The sequence below is a fragment of the Pleurodeles waltl genome, chromosome 12 (genome assembly GCF_031143425.1).
Source record: "Pleurodeles waltl isolate 20211129_DDA chromosome 12, aPleWal1.hap1.20221129, whole genome shotgun sequence".
Lineage (NCBI taxonomy): Eukaryota > Metazoa > Chordata > Amphibia > Caudata > Salamandridae > Pleurodeles > Pleurodeles waltl.
The window spans coordinates 534,390,106-534,408,134 of NC_090451.1; the positions used below are offsets into that span (position 1 = coordinate 534,390,106).

General features: G+C 43.5%; 2 protein-coding genes across 2 annotated transcripts; one reads left to right on the top strand and one right to left on the bottom strand.

Moving 5' to 3' along the window:
- Positions 1 to 2,532: 2,532 nt before the first annotated feature.
- Positions 2,533 to 3,347, bottom strand: IMMP2L (inner mitochondrial membrane peptidase subunit 2). The gene has a single exon (XM_069217540.1). It carries the CDS (start codon positions 3,232 to 3,234, stop codon positions 2,671 to 2,673), a length of 564 nt encoding a protein of 187 aa, XP_069073641.1. The 5' UTR covers positions 3,235 to 3,347; the 3' UTR covers positions 2,533 to 2,670.
- Positions 3,348 to 3,562: 215 nt separating this feature from the next.
- EXOSC6 (exosome component 6) lies at positions 3,563 to 16,994 on the top strand. Its single transcript, XM_069217538.1, has 2 exons — positions 3,563 to 4,378; positions 13,562 to 16,994. The coding sequence occupies exons 1-2, from the start codon at positions 3,674 to 3,676 to the stop codon at positions 13,721 to 13,723; spliced, it is 867 nt and encodes a 288-aa protein (XP_069073639.1). The 5' UTR covers positions 3,563 to 3,673; the 3' UTR covers positions 13,724 to 16,994.
- The last annotated feature ends 1,035 nt before the right edge of the window (positions 16,995 to 18,029 follow it).

Sequence of the window (18,029 nt, forward strand, 5' to 3'; positions counted from 1 at the left end):
GGTTAGCAGGTGCGTGGGGAGCCGACGTGGGTGCCACTCTTCGGCTGGTTATTTCGGGCTGAACCTGTACATTCTGTGCTACTCCTCTCTTTTACTGCGTTACTCCCTTTTGGGCATCTTATTTTTGCATCCTATTTTGTTAGTGTTTCTTCAGTTTCACTGTAAGAAGGGTTCCTGCTTTCCAATGTTTTACTTGTAAATTACACTGACACCCAGTCTGGATTCAGTTGTGCTGTATTAAAATGTGAAATAAATAAAATGTATTCTGTGCATCGAGTGGAATAACAGGGCTTGAAGTACAATTGTGCATCCTATCTAATTTGCGAAGACATAAGGTATAGGAGTACCTAATGCCCTGCGTGGGTCAGAATTACTGACCCTGAATGAAAATATAGACCTTTAAAGGTTAGAAAGAACGAGCTTACAAACAGTCTAACATCTACTGGCAATAGCGATGTTTCAATACAATTAGAATACAGCTATACTAATGATCAAATGAATTATTATCAAAGACAAGAACTTTTAATTTACTATGTGTACTAAGGGAAAATATTAATAGTAAGATTACAATGACGAGTCATAAGCAGGTTGAGGGGAAGCAAACTAAATTATCCAAGGCCAAGAAAACACATTAGCTGGTTATAATAATTCTCTTGAAGGTGGCGGTTTGGATGGGCAGACAGCAATACAGAAAATAACGCTTAAGTAAATTGGGCCAAAATGAACACGGTCTCCAAAAGAAGACCTTAGTTGGGTTAACCATGGAAATGGTTTCCTTGAATTGAAGTTGAGAAAAACTAAATGTTAAAACTCCAAAAAGGAGTCAACTCGGGGGAGCAGAGCCTGTGTTTTGTGCACGCAATTTAAAAAGTCTAAAGGTATAACGAAAATTGCAAATTCAATCTGAATATGAAGTATCTGGGGCAGCACTCCTGCCAAATGAGCTTTTTTGTGTGCCCGTCTGTAAAGTCGTCATTCGTCCTATTCCTAACGCAGCATTGCTTTCAAGAAAAAGCAACAACAAAAAAACAAGAACCAGATTTCACATACCAGTTTACTGTCACCTTAAGGACACTAGAAGTATTGCAGTAGAAATGAGGAAGAGATAACATTGATTTCGCCAGACGTTGAAGGGTACTATAAACAAGTAGAACCACTCGGTTTCTTGCAGTGGGTCTTGAGAAATCTTTGTTCGAGAAAAAACAAATGTTTCGAACTGAGTGTAGTACATTTATGTGACTCACTGGGTGTTTTTAGGGCCACTGATTACTGAACATAATTGTTTTTTGTCTCGAAATCACATCCTTGTTCCATCATGCTTGGAATAACAAAGTTAGTCATACAACGGCAGTACTATGCGAAGCAAAAGGAGCAGACAAGACCATAATCGATCCTCTTTCTTTTGATTAGAACTATCACTACTACCCATTTTGATAGGACAGTGTCCTGGTTGTAAGAAATAGTAATCTGGCTGTCTGGAATCCCTTCTCTACCATCTACTCGAACATACACGTGTCCTGTGAGAGATCAGGGCATGTTCCTAGAAAGAGGTACCGCTGACACAAACGTTAAGTGGAGGTTACCTTTATTATTCACACAGCTCTAGAATAATAAATATACGACTGGTTGTAGTCAACGTTCAAGTGGAACATAACCCAACGTTACGCCAAGTCAATTCATAGAAACGTCCACATTCCAACAGCTCACAGTTGAATTCGATTATACCGATTTTACATTCATTAGCAAACTCAGACGAGCTATTTTACGCTAAGGGTAGCCTGATTCCCTTTCCTATTCGCAAAACCTTTTGGGAGTCTATGCTACGGATGTATGTATGAAGGCAGGAAATTCCACTGAAATTAGCTGATCTATCCTTTCAGAATCATTCACATTTTAGCAACAAGTGGAAACGTCTCATCTGTATGGGACACGGCAGTTAAGCTTTTTGGATGCATGACCAACCTACTTTTGTGCCAATTAAATACTGCTTTGAACGATACCCTTTTTCTGTGAATGTCGTTTTTAGTCCACACAAAGCATACGTTTCTGTCATTAAGTCCTTCTTAGAGCTGTCCCTAAACTCAACTGCTTTTCGATGTGAGCGGAGTTATCCACATGGGAAAGAATAGTCTTCTATTGTCTTTAATTGGGGATAGGATTCGTCGATATCGATTCGCTGAGGCAAACAATATCGAGAGAAAGTGTCAGCTTTTCTAAATAGTTTTGCTTTGGACTAGATCTTGCCCGTGGAGAAAGTGCCCACTGTGCCCTATTCATATTACTTTCATTTTCTTGGCAGAATCTTGAGGAATCGACGGTGGGCAGGTCTGGCATGTTTCTATGAAAATTCTGTTAGCACTGGGGGGTCAGTTTCGAGTGCCTATTTGGCGTAGCGGGGGGGTAACTGAATTGGAAGTCAACGGGCTTCTATAGTGTGCCGTGGAGCCCTCAATGTGGGAATGAAAGCATGTTAGTTAAAAATGTATTTACTGGCAGTCTCGAACTGGGCTTCTTCTTTTGGGAATAAGGGTATGTCACGTGAAGCTGGTCATCTGCCCCTTCTTCTGGAACATGAGAAAATATATCACAATTCTTGAAATGCGTCTTCTTCGTGGAGGTAGCGGTGTTATGAGCCACAAGTGTTTAAAAGGTATGAGCCAGGCCAGTGTATTACCGAATCCTAGTCACGGTGGTGTGCCCGTCTCCGGGGAATGACACTTTTTCCACTGTCTCCAGTGGCCCCCTCTCTGGGGGAAGCTCCCTGCTCAGTCTCTGCCACCGCCGTGGGGGCCACAAGATGTGCGTTGCATGTCCGTGCAATAGCCCCAGGGGTACAGGCCCGAAGGCGTTGCTGTCAAAACTATGTCCACGGTGATCGCCCTCTACCCAGGCATGTCCGCGGGGTACACGCAGAGGCTTGCGCCGAACCCCCAGCGGCACCACCAAGTCCCCCTCCAGGGCGATCAACCGCTTGATTAGCTTCTGTCGCGGGTCCCTGGGAGACAGCAACGACACCACGTCCCCGCGCTGCACCTGTCCGCTCCTCGCTCGCCAACGGTTCAGAAGCACCACGTCCTGGGTCGCTCCAGGGGGGTTCAGCGCCGGCTGCATGGATTTACCCTCCACCCGCGCTATGCAGGCAACTCGGTCAAGGAAGGCTACAGTCACCGGTACTGCTACAAAAAAACCGCTGGCAAACGACTTTAGAGCACGCCAGCCCCTGGCCTGCGCCATGGCTCCTAAAGGCGACCCTCGGTGTCATTGAGAACACCATATGAGTTCTTACTGCTTTCAGCACACACGAGGAGGAACCATCTTAGAGCAGGAAGAATCCGCTCAAAGTCCGGGCTCCTCTGCCACAAATGACCTTTGTAATAGAAAGGGAAAGCACATTTAGATAATGTGGCGGCCATTTTAGAACAGGCTGCTTGTGTACATTTAAGAAGATAAAACCGCCTTTTCGGGCGCGAACAGTTCAGTCATGGGAAACGCCATAATCGGTCCGGTGTATATTGCAGAGTTTCATACGTAGCTTTTTGTTCCACATAGTTCTGAAAAAATTAGCATTCAGGTTCTTCGTCGCCGTTGGAAGCTCTAAGCCAAACCCCGGAAGTATTAATGACGTACTCTGCGGAATCATCGAGTGCGACCTGGAAGCCCTGGTTTGACAGTGATGGCGCGTGTGGATAGTCGCAGGATCCGAGGGCCTGAAGAGTCTCAGTCTCCACTGCTGTTTGTCGCTGATCCTTCCCTTACCACTGACACCCCGACAGACACTGGAGCGCTGCGGACAGACGGGCGGCGCTGGGACCAGGCAGATTTAAGACCGGTGTACGTGCGAGCCGGACTTTTAAGCCAGACTAAGGGCTCGGCTTACCTGGAGCTAGGCGGCAGCACCAAGGTGCTGTGTGCCGTCTACGGACCGCGGGAGGTGACTGAACGGCGAGATGCAGCCTCTGCGCAGCGCGGTGGTCGCTTGATCTGTGATTTCCGATGGGCTCCCTTTGCTCGCCGGGGACGCTCGCTGCGACACTTCACGCACGCAGCGGGCACGGGCAGCCCGGAGCGAGAGATGGCCCTGACCCTGCAGGAGAGTCTGGAGGCAGCTGTACGCCTTCGAAGCTACCCGCGGGCGCAGATCGAGGTGTGGGTCCTGGTGCTGGAGGATCGCGGCTGTGCCCTGCCCGCTGCCGTGTCCTGCGCAGCGTTGGCCCTGGCTGATGCCGGCATAGAGATGTACGACCTAGTGGTTGGTTGTGGACTGTGCCGGGGCTCTGGTGGTGCTCTGCTGCTCGACCCCACCGACAGCGAGGAGGAGCCACGGCCTGGGGTGCCGTCCGCCTGCATGAGCTTGGCACTGATGCCGCAGATGAACCAGGTGAGCAGCATGGTGCGGAGGCTATAACAAGGCGTATGAAGGAATAATTGTATTGTCACTTTGGCATATAATACAACAACTCTGTATAAAGCTGGTGACAGTGGGAATCTGGAGTGTACGTTTTTATTAATTACCCACAAGAACGTCCTACCCCAGTAACATACTCCTGAAGAATAACCGCCATAGTTCCAACATTCCGACATCGTATGTCGCGCAGAACCCTGCCGGAGAATAACAGTGCCACGCCACATTTCTCCCCTCTTAATACAACTTAATTAAAACTTTACATACAGCAACAAAACACCATACCAAATAAATAATATACAGTATATGATTTTAAACCGGTAATATAACTGTGTACTTACACATTAAACCATAACATAGCCCTTACGATTCCCTGATCACACTGCCATCCTACCGCACCTAGTAACTCTCGGAGATAGGGTCACTGTCATGATCTTCTGCAACTTAATTCAAAACAGGTTGATTTTCCCCAGCGTGTAGATGAGATGCTTAAGCTTCCCCACAACCGTGTTATCCATACGTTCGGTGTCACCCCACCATTCAGAATTAGCTGATACAGCACCACTTTCGACCTTTCATAAAAAGATTTTGCTGCACTTCGCCAACTTTATAAAGTGCCCCATCTTCTTATCAATTAGCATTAGAGAAAATTTTGACCATACAAATTAGTTCTCTGTACTTTCTTAGTGCCTTTCTTAGTTCCTACACGATTCGTAATACAAACCCAATCTCTCAATTCTAGAGCAACATTCCTAATACTAGTTTCTTCTCAACGCAAACAAGGTATCTCTGAGTCAATTGATGTCTATGTTGCAGCTTTAAAGAAATTGGCCGTTACTTGTAGGTTTAGTGCTTTGCATGAAGAAATAATCTATGATCAACTTAATATGCTTAACAACAATACAAATCTCCAAGAGAGACTGAGTTTTAGGTGGTTTTTCCTTAAAAGGAGTTATTGCCATCACAAAGAAGGTGGAGTTGTCTAAAAGATGTCCTAAGGCAGCTACTGGGGGCCAGATGTATCAAACATTTTTGTGATCGCAAAAATGCATTTTGGGATGTATCAAGTCCATTTTGCGATTTGGTAACTTGTTACCGAATGACAAATTGGATTTGCGACTACATACCAATTCGGTGCTGACCCATTCGCAAAGGGGAAGGGGTCCGCAAGAGACCCCTTCCCCTTTGTGAATGCATGCAAAAACATTTTTTAAGCGCAGGCAGTGGTCCCATGGAGCACTACCCACTCTTAAAAAATGAAAAGAAAACTTTTCATTTTCCTTTTTTAAATGCATCCCATTTTCCTTTAAGGAAAACGGAATGCATAAAAAAAAAAAAGACTGCTTTATTTAAAAGCAATCACAGACATGGTGGTCTGCTGAGCTCAGCAGGCCACCATCCCTTTGATTGTAGCCATTCGCAATGGGTCGCAAATTGTGACCTACCTCATGAACATTAATGAGGTAGGTCCATTTGCGAGCCTTTGCAAATCGCTATATGAAACTCCTAGAGTTTCATACATTCCAATAGCGATTACTTAATTGCGATTCGCAAAAAATCGCACGTTGGTAATTGCTAATGGAATTAATGATACATCTGGCCCTTTGAGTGGTACGTCCACTACAGCATAGGGCGGTGACAATTCAGTTGTGTGCACAGTCACTTATAAACCGCAGTGCAAGTCTGTACCTAAGGGTGGATGGAAGGCTGCCCAAAACTAAGCAAAACACCTACAGAAGTGAACAGGAACCTTAAATACTTTAGATGTGGCCTTGTTAATCATCTTGTCAAAGATAGAAGTTGTCCAGCTACTAAACATAAATGTTCATATTGTGGAATCCTAGGGCATTTTGTCAAATTGTGTAGGAGGAAACAGTAGTCTAGGAAGCGTGTTGTTGAACAATCTGAGGGCCATATTTATACTCCGTTTGCGCCGAAATTGCGTCGTTTTTTTTGACGCAATTTCGACGCAAAACTAACGCCAACTAACGCCATATTTATACTATGGCGTTAGAGGCGAATAGCGCCAAAGTTCCCGGAATGTGCGTCATTTTTTAGCGTGAACCCCTTCCTTGCGTTAATGATATGCAAGGGAGGCGTTCCCGTCTAAAAAATGACTCCCAGGCCTTTACGTGGTATTTATACTCCCGGGCAAAAGAGACGCCCGGGAGTTGGCGTGGCTAAAAACGGCGCATTTGCGCCACTTTTTAACGCCTGCTCAGGGCAGGCGTTAAGGGGCCTGTGGGCTCAAAATGAGCCCACAGGTGCCCTCCCATGCCCCCAGGGACCCCCCCTGCCACCCTTGCCCACCCCAGGAGGACCCCCAAGGATGGAGGGACCCACCCCAGGGACATTCAGGTAAGTTCAGGTAAGTATAATTTTTTATATTTTTTTTTGGTGGCATAGGGGGGCCTTATTTGTGCCCCCCTACATGCCACTATGCCCAATGACCATGCCCAGGGGACAGAAGTCCCCTGGGCATGGCCATTGGGCAAGGGGGCATGACTCCTATCTTTACAATGATAGGAGTCATGTTGATGGGGGATGGGCGTCGTTAAAAAATGGCGCAAGTCGGGTTAAGACGATTTTTTCGACGTAACCTGACTTGCCCCATTTTAAGACGCCCATGCGCCATTTTCCCCCTACGCCGGCGCTGTCTGGTCTACGTGGTTTTTTCCCACGCAAACCAGGCAGCGCCGGTCTGATTGCGCCGTCTAACGCCATTCCATAAATACGGCGCCCGCATGGCGCTTCAGAATGGCGTTAGACGGCGCAAAACTTTTTGACGCTAAACTGCGTTAGCGCAGTTTAGCGTCAAAAAGTATAAATATGGGCCTGAGTCTGACTCTTCAGGGACTGAGGAAGGTTCTACCTCAAATTGTGTTTTGAGCATCAACCACACAGTTTTGAATATTTGTAGTGGAAAAACGAAACCAATATTTAAATGACCATGGGGAGTTGAGCTGCAGATTGCGGAGGATTCAGGCTTGCCTTACATAATCGTATACAAATCTGTTTGGGATAGCAAATTCTGTGGAAAATTAGGCAATAGGTTAACACCACTAAATGTGCATCCTGTCAGCTGTACAGGGGAAGTAATCCCTATATTAGAATACATAGATTTTTTGTTCGTATTCAAGGATGGATAAGCCAAAAAAGCCGTATGTTTCTTACAATGGACCCTCTGTTATGTTGGATAAATCGGAAAGCAATCAGTAAATCAATCAGATTTATTGTTTAGTTAGTAAAAACCATAACAAAACATTGTTAAAAGGAAACTAGCACAAAACAATTCCAAAAGTTAAGAGGAGATTGAACATGCTGCCACTGCAGAAGTGAGGGTGCAGCTTAATCGCCCAGATGCATACAGTTGTGATTGAAATTAAAGTTATTATACAGGAGTGCTGTGGCTCATTGGGCTGATACCTGAACCAAATTGCTATGTGCGGTGGTACACCCAGAGCAAATAGCGTCATTCAGTCTTAAAGCCAGTTGGATCTTTTGGAAATAGTATGTTATAAGAGTTTGGCTGTGGTTGATAAGATTTTTTGTCTTTCAGGGGGGACACAGGAGGACCCTGAGCTCCTTCACATATGTAGCGTATCTGGCTGAAAAGTTGAGTTAATTGGGGGAAAAACAAAGTGAGGAGGCCTCCCGGCAAGTAAGCAACCCCTCTGCTAAAAAAAAAAAAAAAAAAAAAAAGTGGGGGTTTAGAAGAGACCTTCTGCTTGCGTCTATGGCGGGGCAATAGCACTGTAAGTGCAACCAAGCTTCTTCTTTGAAGTTGCACAGCCAGCAAGCCCCTCCATAACCTGCGATGGCCCACGCTGGATTGAAGCCTATTATCGGTAGCCACGTGAGTCTCATGGTCAGGATATCAGTCTGCATCCGACTAATAATTGAATCAGCAAGGTAGGGTTGGGGTCTCCCTACCAAATGAGAAGAGTTCAGTGGGAGTACAACATCTGTAGAATTTAGCAAAGCAGGTTCTTGCTGGAAAGAGATTGGGAGACAATGCTGGTTGATCACAGCTTTCCATGCAGAAGGAGAGACCGAATTCATTGCAAGAGCTGAGTCAGCAATTTGGAATGATCTCATGGCCTGCTGCAGTTACTCATACCATGGGCTCCCCAGGCTTTGAAAGGTTCCTTTCAAGCGGGCCTTTAATGAATTCTCAGGCGCGCTCGGAACTGGTAGATAATATTTCAGGAAATCCACTTCACAGGTTAACCTGTGGTGCATCAAGCCGAATTCTAAGCAGATTCGGGATTTCCATAGGGGCCTGGTTAGATGGAACATAACCTAAAGACTGGGCAAGATCCAAAATAGATGAACAAACCCCGGGTAAGACCAAGTGCCTGAATCGTACTGCTGGGAGAAGAGTTCCATTGATGACCTTTAGAACTGGTACTGCAGATGGACTTTTTAGTTTCCTATTGAGAGATGTTAGGCCATACATAATCAGAAAGCATTGGTTATAGCTTTGAACCCCAACAAGTGTGGAACCTGTCATGTTGGTTGACTGTGAGGAAGCAATGATGGGTGTGCAAAGGGAAAAGAGTTCCTTAGTGTTTTTTTCAGGTTCTGTTGGGAACCTCAAGGAGTATTTGGATTGAAGGTGGGGGCAAAACCAGTGTGTGTCATACAGTCAGGAGCAAACCTTTTAGTGTTGGAGATGAGGTACTGTCTGAATTAAATACGTTGTTGAGGAATGGTATTATAGAACCAGTGGAAAGGACTGAACTGTCAGCTTCTTTGGTTGTGGTGAGTAAGACCTCTGGCAGGTGTGTTTTTGTTGAATTGAGGGAACTCAAGAGGAATATTGTCATCAATAAATTTCCTCTGCTAACAATTAACCAATTGCTTGCACAAACTAAGGGTGTGAAGTGGAAAGAGTGTGGGAGCAGACAGCTTTGCATCCCAACATTCAAATTGTCACAGTGCATTGTGGTAAATGCAGTGCAGGCAGAAATGGCCTTAAAATAATTGGCCACCCGGGGAGCGAACTTTGCCTAAGGGGTCGCTCCCCACATATGAAAAAATTAATTATCCCTGGTGTCTATGGGTTTTCTGCGCCGCCAGGGGCAGATCGGCCTAATTATATTAGGCCGGTCTGCCCCCAGGGGGAGCACAAATGGCCTAAAAATCACTTGGCCCCCTTGGGGAGCGGCCCTTGCTGCCGAGGGTGGTCAGGGGTGGAAGGGGAAACGATTTCCCCTTCCATCCCCGACTGGGGGGTGTGGGAGGGAGGCCTAGCGCCCCCTGTGGGCCGGGTGCAGGATGAGCTGGTCTCGTCCCAGGCACACGGGAACCATGTGCCAGGACGAGACCAGCTGGGGACAATGTATTCTGTTCTGGTCCTTATTTAGCTATTATTGTTCAGAGCCATCTCAGACTGGGAAACTTGGGGACATCCTGCTCTGCGCAGTTGGTGTCTGTCCCCAGTGCGGATGGCAGGGGGTAACTGGAAATTATAAGGCCGACACTATTACTGCCCCATAGAGGCTGTAGTACAGCTATCACAACACCACAGGGGTGTGTCTGTAGAGGCTACAATTGCAGACACCAGCTCTAACCAGAATGTCCTATCCTCATTGTAGTTTTTAATTTAGGTACGTGGTAGCAGATGAAACAATTCAATGCAGTTCAATTCAAATGGGATTTCTATAGCGCATTTATGCCTGAGCCGGGCCTCCCAGCTCTGAATGAGAAACCAGCCTCCCGATCTCCCAACAGTCCTACCTGCGCCTCGTCAATCAAACAGATAAGTGTTGAGGAGTTTTCGGAACATAAGTTCAGACCCCTGTTTATAAATAGTACTGGGGAGGTCACTTTGTATCCTATGGGCCAGATATGAGAAGGACCATCCCCCACATATCACCCTTTTGACTTCAGTTACTAACAGAAGACTCTGGGAACATGACTAAGTGACCTTCCTGGAACATAGGAAAACAGGCGGGTCAGCCATAAATGTCATGAATGTCGACAAATGCAATTTGACGAGGAGATGCAATTGGTAATCTGTACTTCAACAGTGATGTAATTAGAAAATCTATCCTATTCTGTAAGAAAACGGGCTTTATGCAGGTTTACCCCAACTTTTTGCCCCAATTTGAACTATTAACTGCTGGTTTTTGACTCTCTCGGAGTGCCTATTTCCAGACCTCAGTGACCGTGTTCTTCCCCTTTTCAATTAGTAAATGTAATTGAATACCCCCAGTTGGCATGTGCTGACTTACTTAAAAGTTTTTAGTACATGGTACTCATGTACGATGGGCATGTAAGGCTAGCTGTCCACACACGAGCTGCAAGAATGTTTGTGCCACTCTATGTGAGCCAAAGTAAAAACACAACCTTTAGCTGACATTGCAGACTGAAGAGGCTGTGCATGCACTGAACACCCGACCTTGCCATTACCACTAATGTCAAAGTGCCCTTAAGTCCCTTAACTATATATATATATGTAAGTCTCCTGTAGGGCAGGCCTATGTAGCTCTCTGGCAAGGAGCTGTATATGCTAAGATAGACCTATATGTTTGATATGTCTATACAGCAAAGCCCTAAACTGTTTGTGTTTGCTGAGGACAGTTAGATAGTCTTATAAGGTAATTGCAGAGTTAACGGTTGACACTGCGATGCGTCTAACTACTGACAGAGGCTACTTAACCCTGTCATGTAAGGTATCAAATTAAAAGGGACTCAATGGTGCAGTCTGCATTTATGCCCAATTTAATGCTGGCCAGTTTTGCAAAAGTTGCCCTACTTTGACCCAGCTAGTCTAGGGACTTGAGACGCAGGGACTGAGGCCGGTTCCTGCCTGCCTGGGGAGGTGTGTAAATGACTCTGAGACGGAGAACAAAGGCTCCTACCGCACTGGAGGTGTGGCGACTCCCCACCCCCCTCACCCAGGATGAGCTACAAATGGTGTTAGCCCATAAAGGCAGGCATCAAAGGGTGACGTCACCTTTGAGGGACCACTGTGACACCATTCTGGTGCAGGAAGCCATTAGTTTTCCCCCTAGACAGGGAAGAGCCAAAAGAACGGAAACCAGTTCTAAAACCAGTTTTCCATGGGTGTGCTGCTTGTGGTAGCCACAACCCCAGGAGTGGGTTATCAAGCTCCTCACACTCGTGGAAGACCTCAGCCATGTTGGTTGTGGCTTGCAAAGTGCACTCTGGGATAGCCAGATGCCACACATCAGAAGACCTTTGACCCCTGCTTAGAGGACTTTTTGGGACCCTAAGATCAGTGGCCAGAGTCACCCCCACTCTCCGGTGGACCAAGGATTCAAACAGACTGTGGACCGCGCAGCATCTGGAGCTTCCATTAAGCATCTTTAAACCTGCATCCCTCAGCATCAGGACCACTCCATAGAAGTCAGTGGCGGTTGTCCTATTAAATTTAGAACTTGCTTTTAAGACACTCTATTGGCCAGTTAACTGTCTAAAGTTTACTTACTAGGCTCCTAGACATCTATCCTGGTGAAATTGGTGGCCCAACCCAGGTCAGAGTTGCCAAACTCAGTGTTACAAACTTATACAAAGTTTTCAAAAGTTTGCAAAGTTTTGACTTGCCCTTGCTTGTTTGAGCTTGATGTTAGTTTTCAAATGTGTCAAACATTCATCTCAGGAACCCTGTGGTGGATTCTGAACATCAAAGACTCTAAAAATGTATAAAAATATGCTCTAATTTTATAAATTGGTGTTTTCGCTTGTTCTGTCACTTTCATATTTTGTTGTTTGGTGCTGTTAAATGCTTTACACATTGTTCTTTTGCTAAGCCTTACTGCTCTGTGCCATAGCTACCAAAGGGTTGAGTGAATAACTCTGACTGGACCCAAGATAACAAATGCTAAGTGTACTGCACGACAAGGCCCCAACCTTGCCATATAGTACACCCCTTTTCTTACACACCCTCAGTGATGTTAGTGTTTTGCCAACACCCTAAAATGTTAGATTAGTTGCGCTGCAACAGCACTATGAGTGGTAGATACAAAGCTTAATTTGATCATTTAAGCATAAAAGTACATACAAATATAAATGAATGCATACTCATAATAAAAAACATTAAGCGTTCCAGCAGAACGTACTAGTACAACAGTTTCATGCAGCTTAAGATTCAGAATCAAAAAACGCAATTAATTAAAAGCATATGCGATTTTCTGTGTCGAAATACAAACTTCAGGAGACCACACACTAAAAGAGACCTTTGGTTGAACAAAGATGTTGGAGAAATAATATAGGTTTGCATCTCACCAGCCTAGAATTTCTTCAACTAGGAAATATTTTGCTTTTGAAAATGAAAGGGTAACATTTGTAGAAAAAAGTAAAATGTACAAGTGCTTGTACCGAATGCCCACTACAAGGATGTATAAAAACAGTGGGAGAATAATACTGGGCCAGTAGAGAGCATAAATGACCTCTAATTATCCACAACATACATTTTGTTAGTAAAATCTGTTCCCATGTAGAGAGCACCCAGGCCAAATACGGCTCCGGACCCATATTGGCTTGTATCATGGAGTGTTGAAAGTTGGTTGGTTTGAGCAACTCCACATCCTCCCTTTTGTCTCTGTCTTTAGTAAATAGATTCATTAGTTTTAAAAAGATTGCTGGTCTATCTAGCATAGTGCTGGTCTGCTTGCTATAATAAAGAAGCCATTGGATTTGAAATCCCTAATCACAAGGTAGACAATCCTCAATGATCTCTGTTGAAGAGGGCATGCAGATTTGACCGTATTGAGCACCATAACTGTAGGGAGGGCAAATTAATATACTCCGCATCAAAGCAGAGTCCCGTATACTCATGGATTGTATAGGCTAGGAAACTAGCTAGCAAGCCTAGAATACACCTACCACTGCTGTACTTGTGTCTAGTTTATTCTCGGGAATAAGTACTTACCTCTAAAAAGATTAGTTAAATAACTCAAACTAGGAAATACTTTTCCTTACTTTTTTTAGTTGTTGTAAATGAAATATTCTCTTACTTATTTCTTTTCCAGTGGAACCTGGAAGTCCAAAAATAACTTTGAGTAATATATCCACCTCAGTGAGCATTTTGGAATTATGGTTGTTCTCTGAGGCTTTGCGTCCAGGGCACTAATGTTTCAGCTGTATATAATGCTAAACTTGTATATTTTTCTAAATATTTTTGACTAGGTGTCTGGACTCCTGTGCAGTGGAGAGTGGGAAGAAGAAACCTCATCACAGGCTGTGCGTCTCTGTATAGAAGGTTGCCAGAAGCTTTACCCAGTGTTACAGGAGTGCCTGATACGTGCCACCAAAAGGAAACTTTCTACTCAAGACCCTGGCTCTGCTTAACTGAGTACATTGGCCCCCAATCCATTTGTTGGATTCATGCGTAACCAGCAATAGACTCCTGTGCTCTGTTAAGTTGTTAAAGATCGGGGTTCTTCCTGCTTCAAAGGACCACAAGTTCAACTCAGTTGTGGAAGGGACAGCGGTGTGAGGTCATCTTTACTTTCTAGATATACTATTTAGGGGGCATAATGTCCCTACATTTAGCAGACTTGTAACTAAAGAATATTTTGTACCAGTTACTTTGAGGAGTTCCATGTGAAATGTCACAGACTCAAATTATTCATAAAGAGGGACAAGGTTCACTTGCAGTGTTTTCCAGTACTTTAGGCTACCAGTGACGAACAAGCTTGAAGTTCTTGTTCACGCAATCACCCTTTTTTTGCTCTTTAATGCCACAGTGAGCTTTAAAATAATTTGTGATAAGTACAGACACGCGAAAGAAAAATACCACTTTAATATGTAAATTGGTTTCTGGATAATATACTTCTGGGATATAGCCAGTTCCCCGGAATTGTGGAAGCCTGTGACTGTCATGCCATTTCCTCATAATATGATAATTTCAGAGTGCTTATTTCACTTTGCACATAGAAATGCTTCAAAAGTACTAACTCTCATGGAGTCATTCTAATGGTTCCACAAAAGAGTTCGAGTGTCTTGAACACTTTTATAAGGTCCTGTTACAGAAAGGAGGCTTTTGGGTTCCCATCAAAACGTGTTAACCCAGTCAGTGGCCCAATTATGTTTTTCTATCATACGTTTTACTGTTTCTCTTGTCCCATTAACATATACAATATATTGGACATACCAGATCTGTTTTTTTCCTGTGGCTGTGAATGACTGATGCTGTAGATTGCTGATTAGTGAGTTTGTAAGTGAAGCCTACTTAGTTAAATTACATAATGCTTTTGATGTGTTCACAACCACAAAAACTACACATTTACACTTGTATGAAAGATGTGTGTGTACACACACACGGATCACAAATGTATATATGCCTACAGTCTTATCGATCGGTTAAAACCGAGTCAGCTTTGCCTTGATTGCCATACCTACACGCTTTTTACACTAGTACCACACAAACTTAAAACAATCAGAATTAGTACACTTTTCTGTCAAGACAGATTGCATGCAATCACACACATTTACGCATACATAACCCTTGTCCTTCCCCCGCACCTGAACTCTGCCATCCTCCTGCACAGTCACAGACAACCACCCATCTACCCTTTTGTACATCAAAAGAATTATTGACTAAACTTATATCAGGCACATACAAATAGGACAGTCATTTAGCATGTCCATGGGCCCTCTTTCTGAAGAGTAATGTGCTTTTACTTTCTTCGTGCTAACTCAAGTAGTAGGTTTCTGCTGCCAAAAAGTACATTTACTACCACCAATCGGCCCCTTTGAATTTTGAGAAGATACAAACCACACATCCGTCACCGTTTCTAGATTGAGTGCTGTCACCAAATTAAAAAAAATATATTTTTCGCGTAGATCACACAAACATACACATCATGTCAAAATGGCGCAAACATGCACTTACGCTTTTCACATATTTCAAAATAAGTTGGCTATGTCTTTACATACTACAAAGCATTACTTATATTGAAAGTACTTTGTGCAAATAATCACACGTCACATGACTCCGATAGAATTGAATATGGGTTATTTGGGTCATAAGGATGAGTCACATAGGCCGACATCTCGCACACAAATATTTTTTTATCTCTAATTTACCTTCTTTTTTGCAGCCTCACATCACACTTCAGCATACTACCACATGCACCGCCAAATATCTGCACAAAGATCACAAATATACAGTGGCATAAAGGTGTTTTCCTTCCGACTTCATTTCACCTATGCAAAGAGGCTCACATCTTCACAATCACATATGTGGTGTCATAAAATCACTTTAAACACACCCCACACAAGTTTAGATTATACATTGGTTAGTTAGTGATATAGGACTTGATCTGGACTTTTCAGCGTCTGCATAGTGCTGCTCTAGGTCAGAGTACTAGAACAGACCAACAATAAGTCTAAGTTTAATGTCAGGTCAGTAAATGTATTTCAGCTCTTGCTAGCATGGACCTTATACCTGCCAGAACTTCACCAAATGGGCACAGGCTGTAGGAGTGATGATGGAAATCTAAGCCTCATGTCTAAATATGTTTAATTCTTCGCTTCCTCTCCATTGTGCTTTTTGGACATATATGGAATCAAATCCATGTGCCAATATGGTTTGAGGGCGATACATTGCTTTTCTTGCCTGCATCGGAGCAGTTTCATAGGATTAAGTATGCACCATGAATTACTTCAGGACTAATCACCTCTGTCTATTTACTGTATCCAGGGAAGATCATGTACCTTTTTAAAAATTAAACTACCTTCCATATTTTGATTCCGTTCAAAGGGAGACGACTACTTCAAGCTGTTCATTTCTGAAATCTGGTTAGTATGACATCAAGCTTTGCATGTTTTCAGATAGTCTAATGTGGTTATGCAGTACTTTCTGGGGTATGTGGAAATGGCTTTATTGTAGCCCCTCTGAATAGTTATATCTCAGAGTGCAGCATCTGTTCCAGCCTTGCAAGTTAGAGACTTCCTCAGTTCCATTGTATTACTTTTAATAAATTGATAGTTTGCTCAAGGATAAAAGCAAGTATTATCATTTGTACAGAACAACTTTTTTGCCAGTTAACTGATGTCGCATATGTGCTTTAATGCTACAGATTGTGATGCTCGGTGTAGCTCTTTTGAACTGAAGCTAGCCCAATTTACTCTCCAGATCCATTTGTAAATCTTGCTTTCTTGGAAATTCAAAATTGCCCGGCGCCTGCTTTCTTTTCACTTTGTCACCCAATACTTCAAGACTTCATTGAGGAGGATTAGTAACAACCTTAGGGCCTCGATGCTTAAAATATATAATTAAGATCGAATTAATTTCTGGTTTTGCAGTTTTAATAGAATCTGATTTCCACTCGTAGTGCCACACAGAGCTCAAAGATATCAGTCCTCAAGGAAATATATTGTAGATCTGATTTCTGAATCACGAAAAAGATATGCACTATTCATGTTCTTTGTTACGAAAAAATGTTTTTGCCACCTTGTGTTTCGTGCAACAATAAAAAAAACAAAAAACTGGGTCAGAGTAAATGGATTTTGAGATACTGCGAGGCAGTTTGTTTCTCTCTGCTGCACCAGATGCCCACTGCCAGTACTGTTTACAAAAATAATGAATGCATTAAATGCACCAAGATCTGTCTAATATTGTGTGTTGTGTAGATCACAAATAATGTTCTGGTTCACATTGATGGACAGAGGGGGCGTGGGTAAGAACATTTAAAACAAGATATCCCCCCCTTCCCCCACCCCCTCCCAAAAAAACAAAAAAACGTTGTAATAATGCTTGCATAGCTGGCCACCAAATTAATGTTTTTTTGTTGTTGTTGTTAAGGTGGAGGCTTCTAGTTCGGATTGAATATGGTAATGTTAAAGTGTCCTTACTGCACATGGGCTGGTTCTTTACCTTGAGAATTTCGTGCTGACATTTTTCATATTTGCTTTCCTGGTCAGCCTTCTGAGCTTTCTTTTGCCTTTCATGGAGCAAGAGTTAAGTCTTGCTTGCAATTAAAAAAAATCCTGAGGTAATCGTTATATATGGGTTTAAAAAAAAACAATAAACATCTGGATAGCCAGTGGTACCAAAACATGCAACAGGCTACTTTTCAGCATCCACATAAAGGAAAAAAACTATTCTGTAGACTCAGTTTACTGGATATGCATGTCCACAGTGAGCAGGCCACACTAGGGAAAACTCTTCCATCTTCTTTCCGACGCTTCAAGTTTGGACAAATTAACAACTTCTTATCAACAGATTTAAACTTTCCTGCATGCTGGAAAGGTTCTAGAGGTTGTTTAAAATAAGCTGTCCTGTAAACTGCTTTATGGATTAGGTTCAAGATCTTAAACATTAACCTGTTAATAACTGGCAGCTAGTGCACACTATCTAGAATAGGGGAAATGTGTTTTTTCTTCAGGAAGTTTAGTAGTGTAAACCTATTCTAGATTCACTAACTGCATTATTTCACCATTCCGTTGTTGGGCCCAGAATGTTACCCGATGTTTCTGGTCGGACGTCCTCCCAGTTGGAGTCAGTATCACTCCCATGACATAGACCTAAGCTCACAATGCTCCCTAACGTAACTGGTAATGTTTGCCAATGGGATCGGGTACTTTAAGGCATCTCTCACAGTGAAAGCAGAAGGAAAGAGAACAAAGGTTGAGCAAACATAGGAGTATC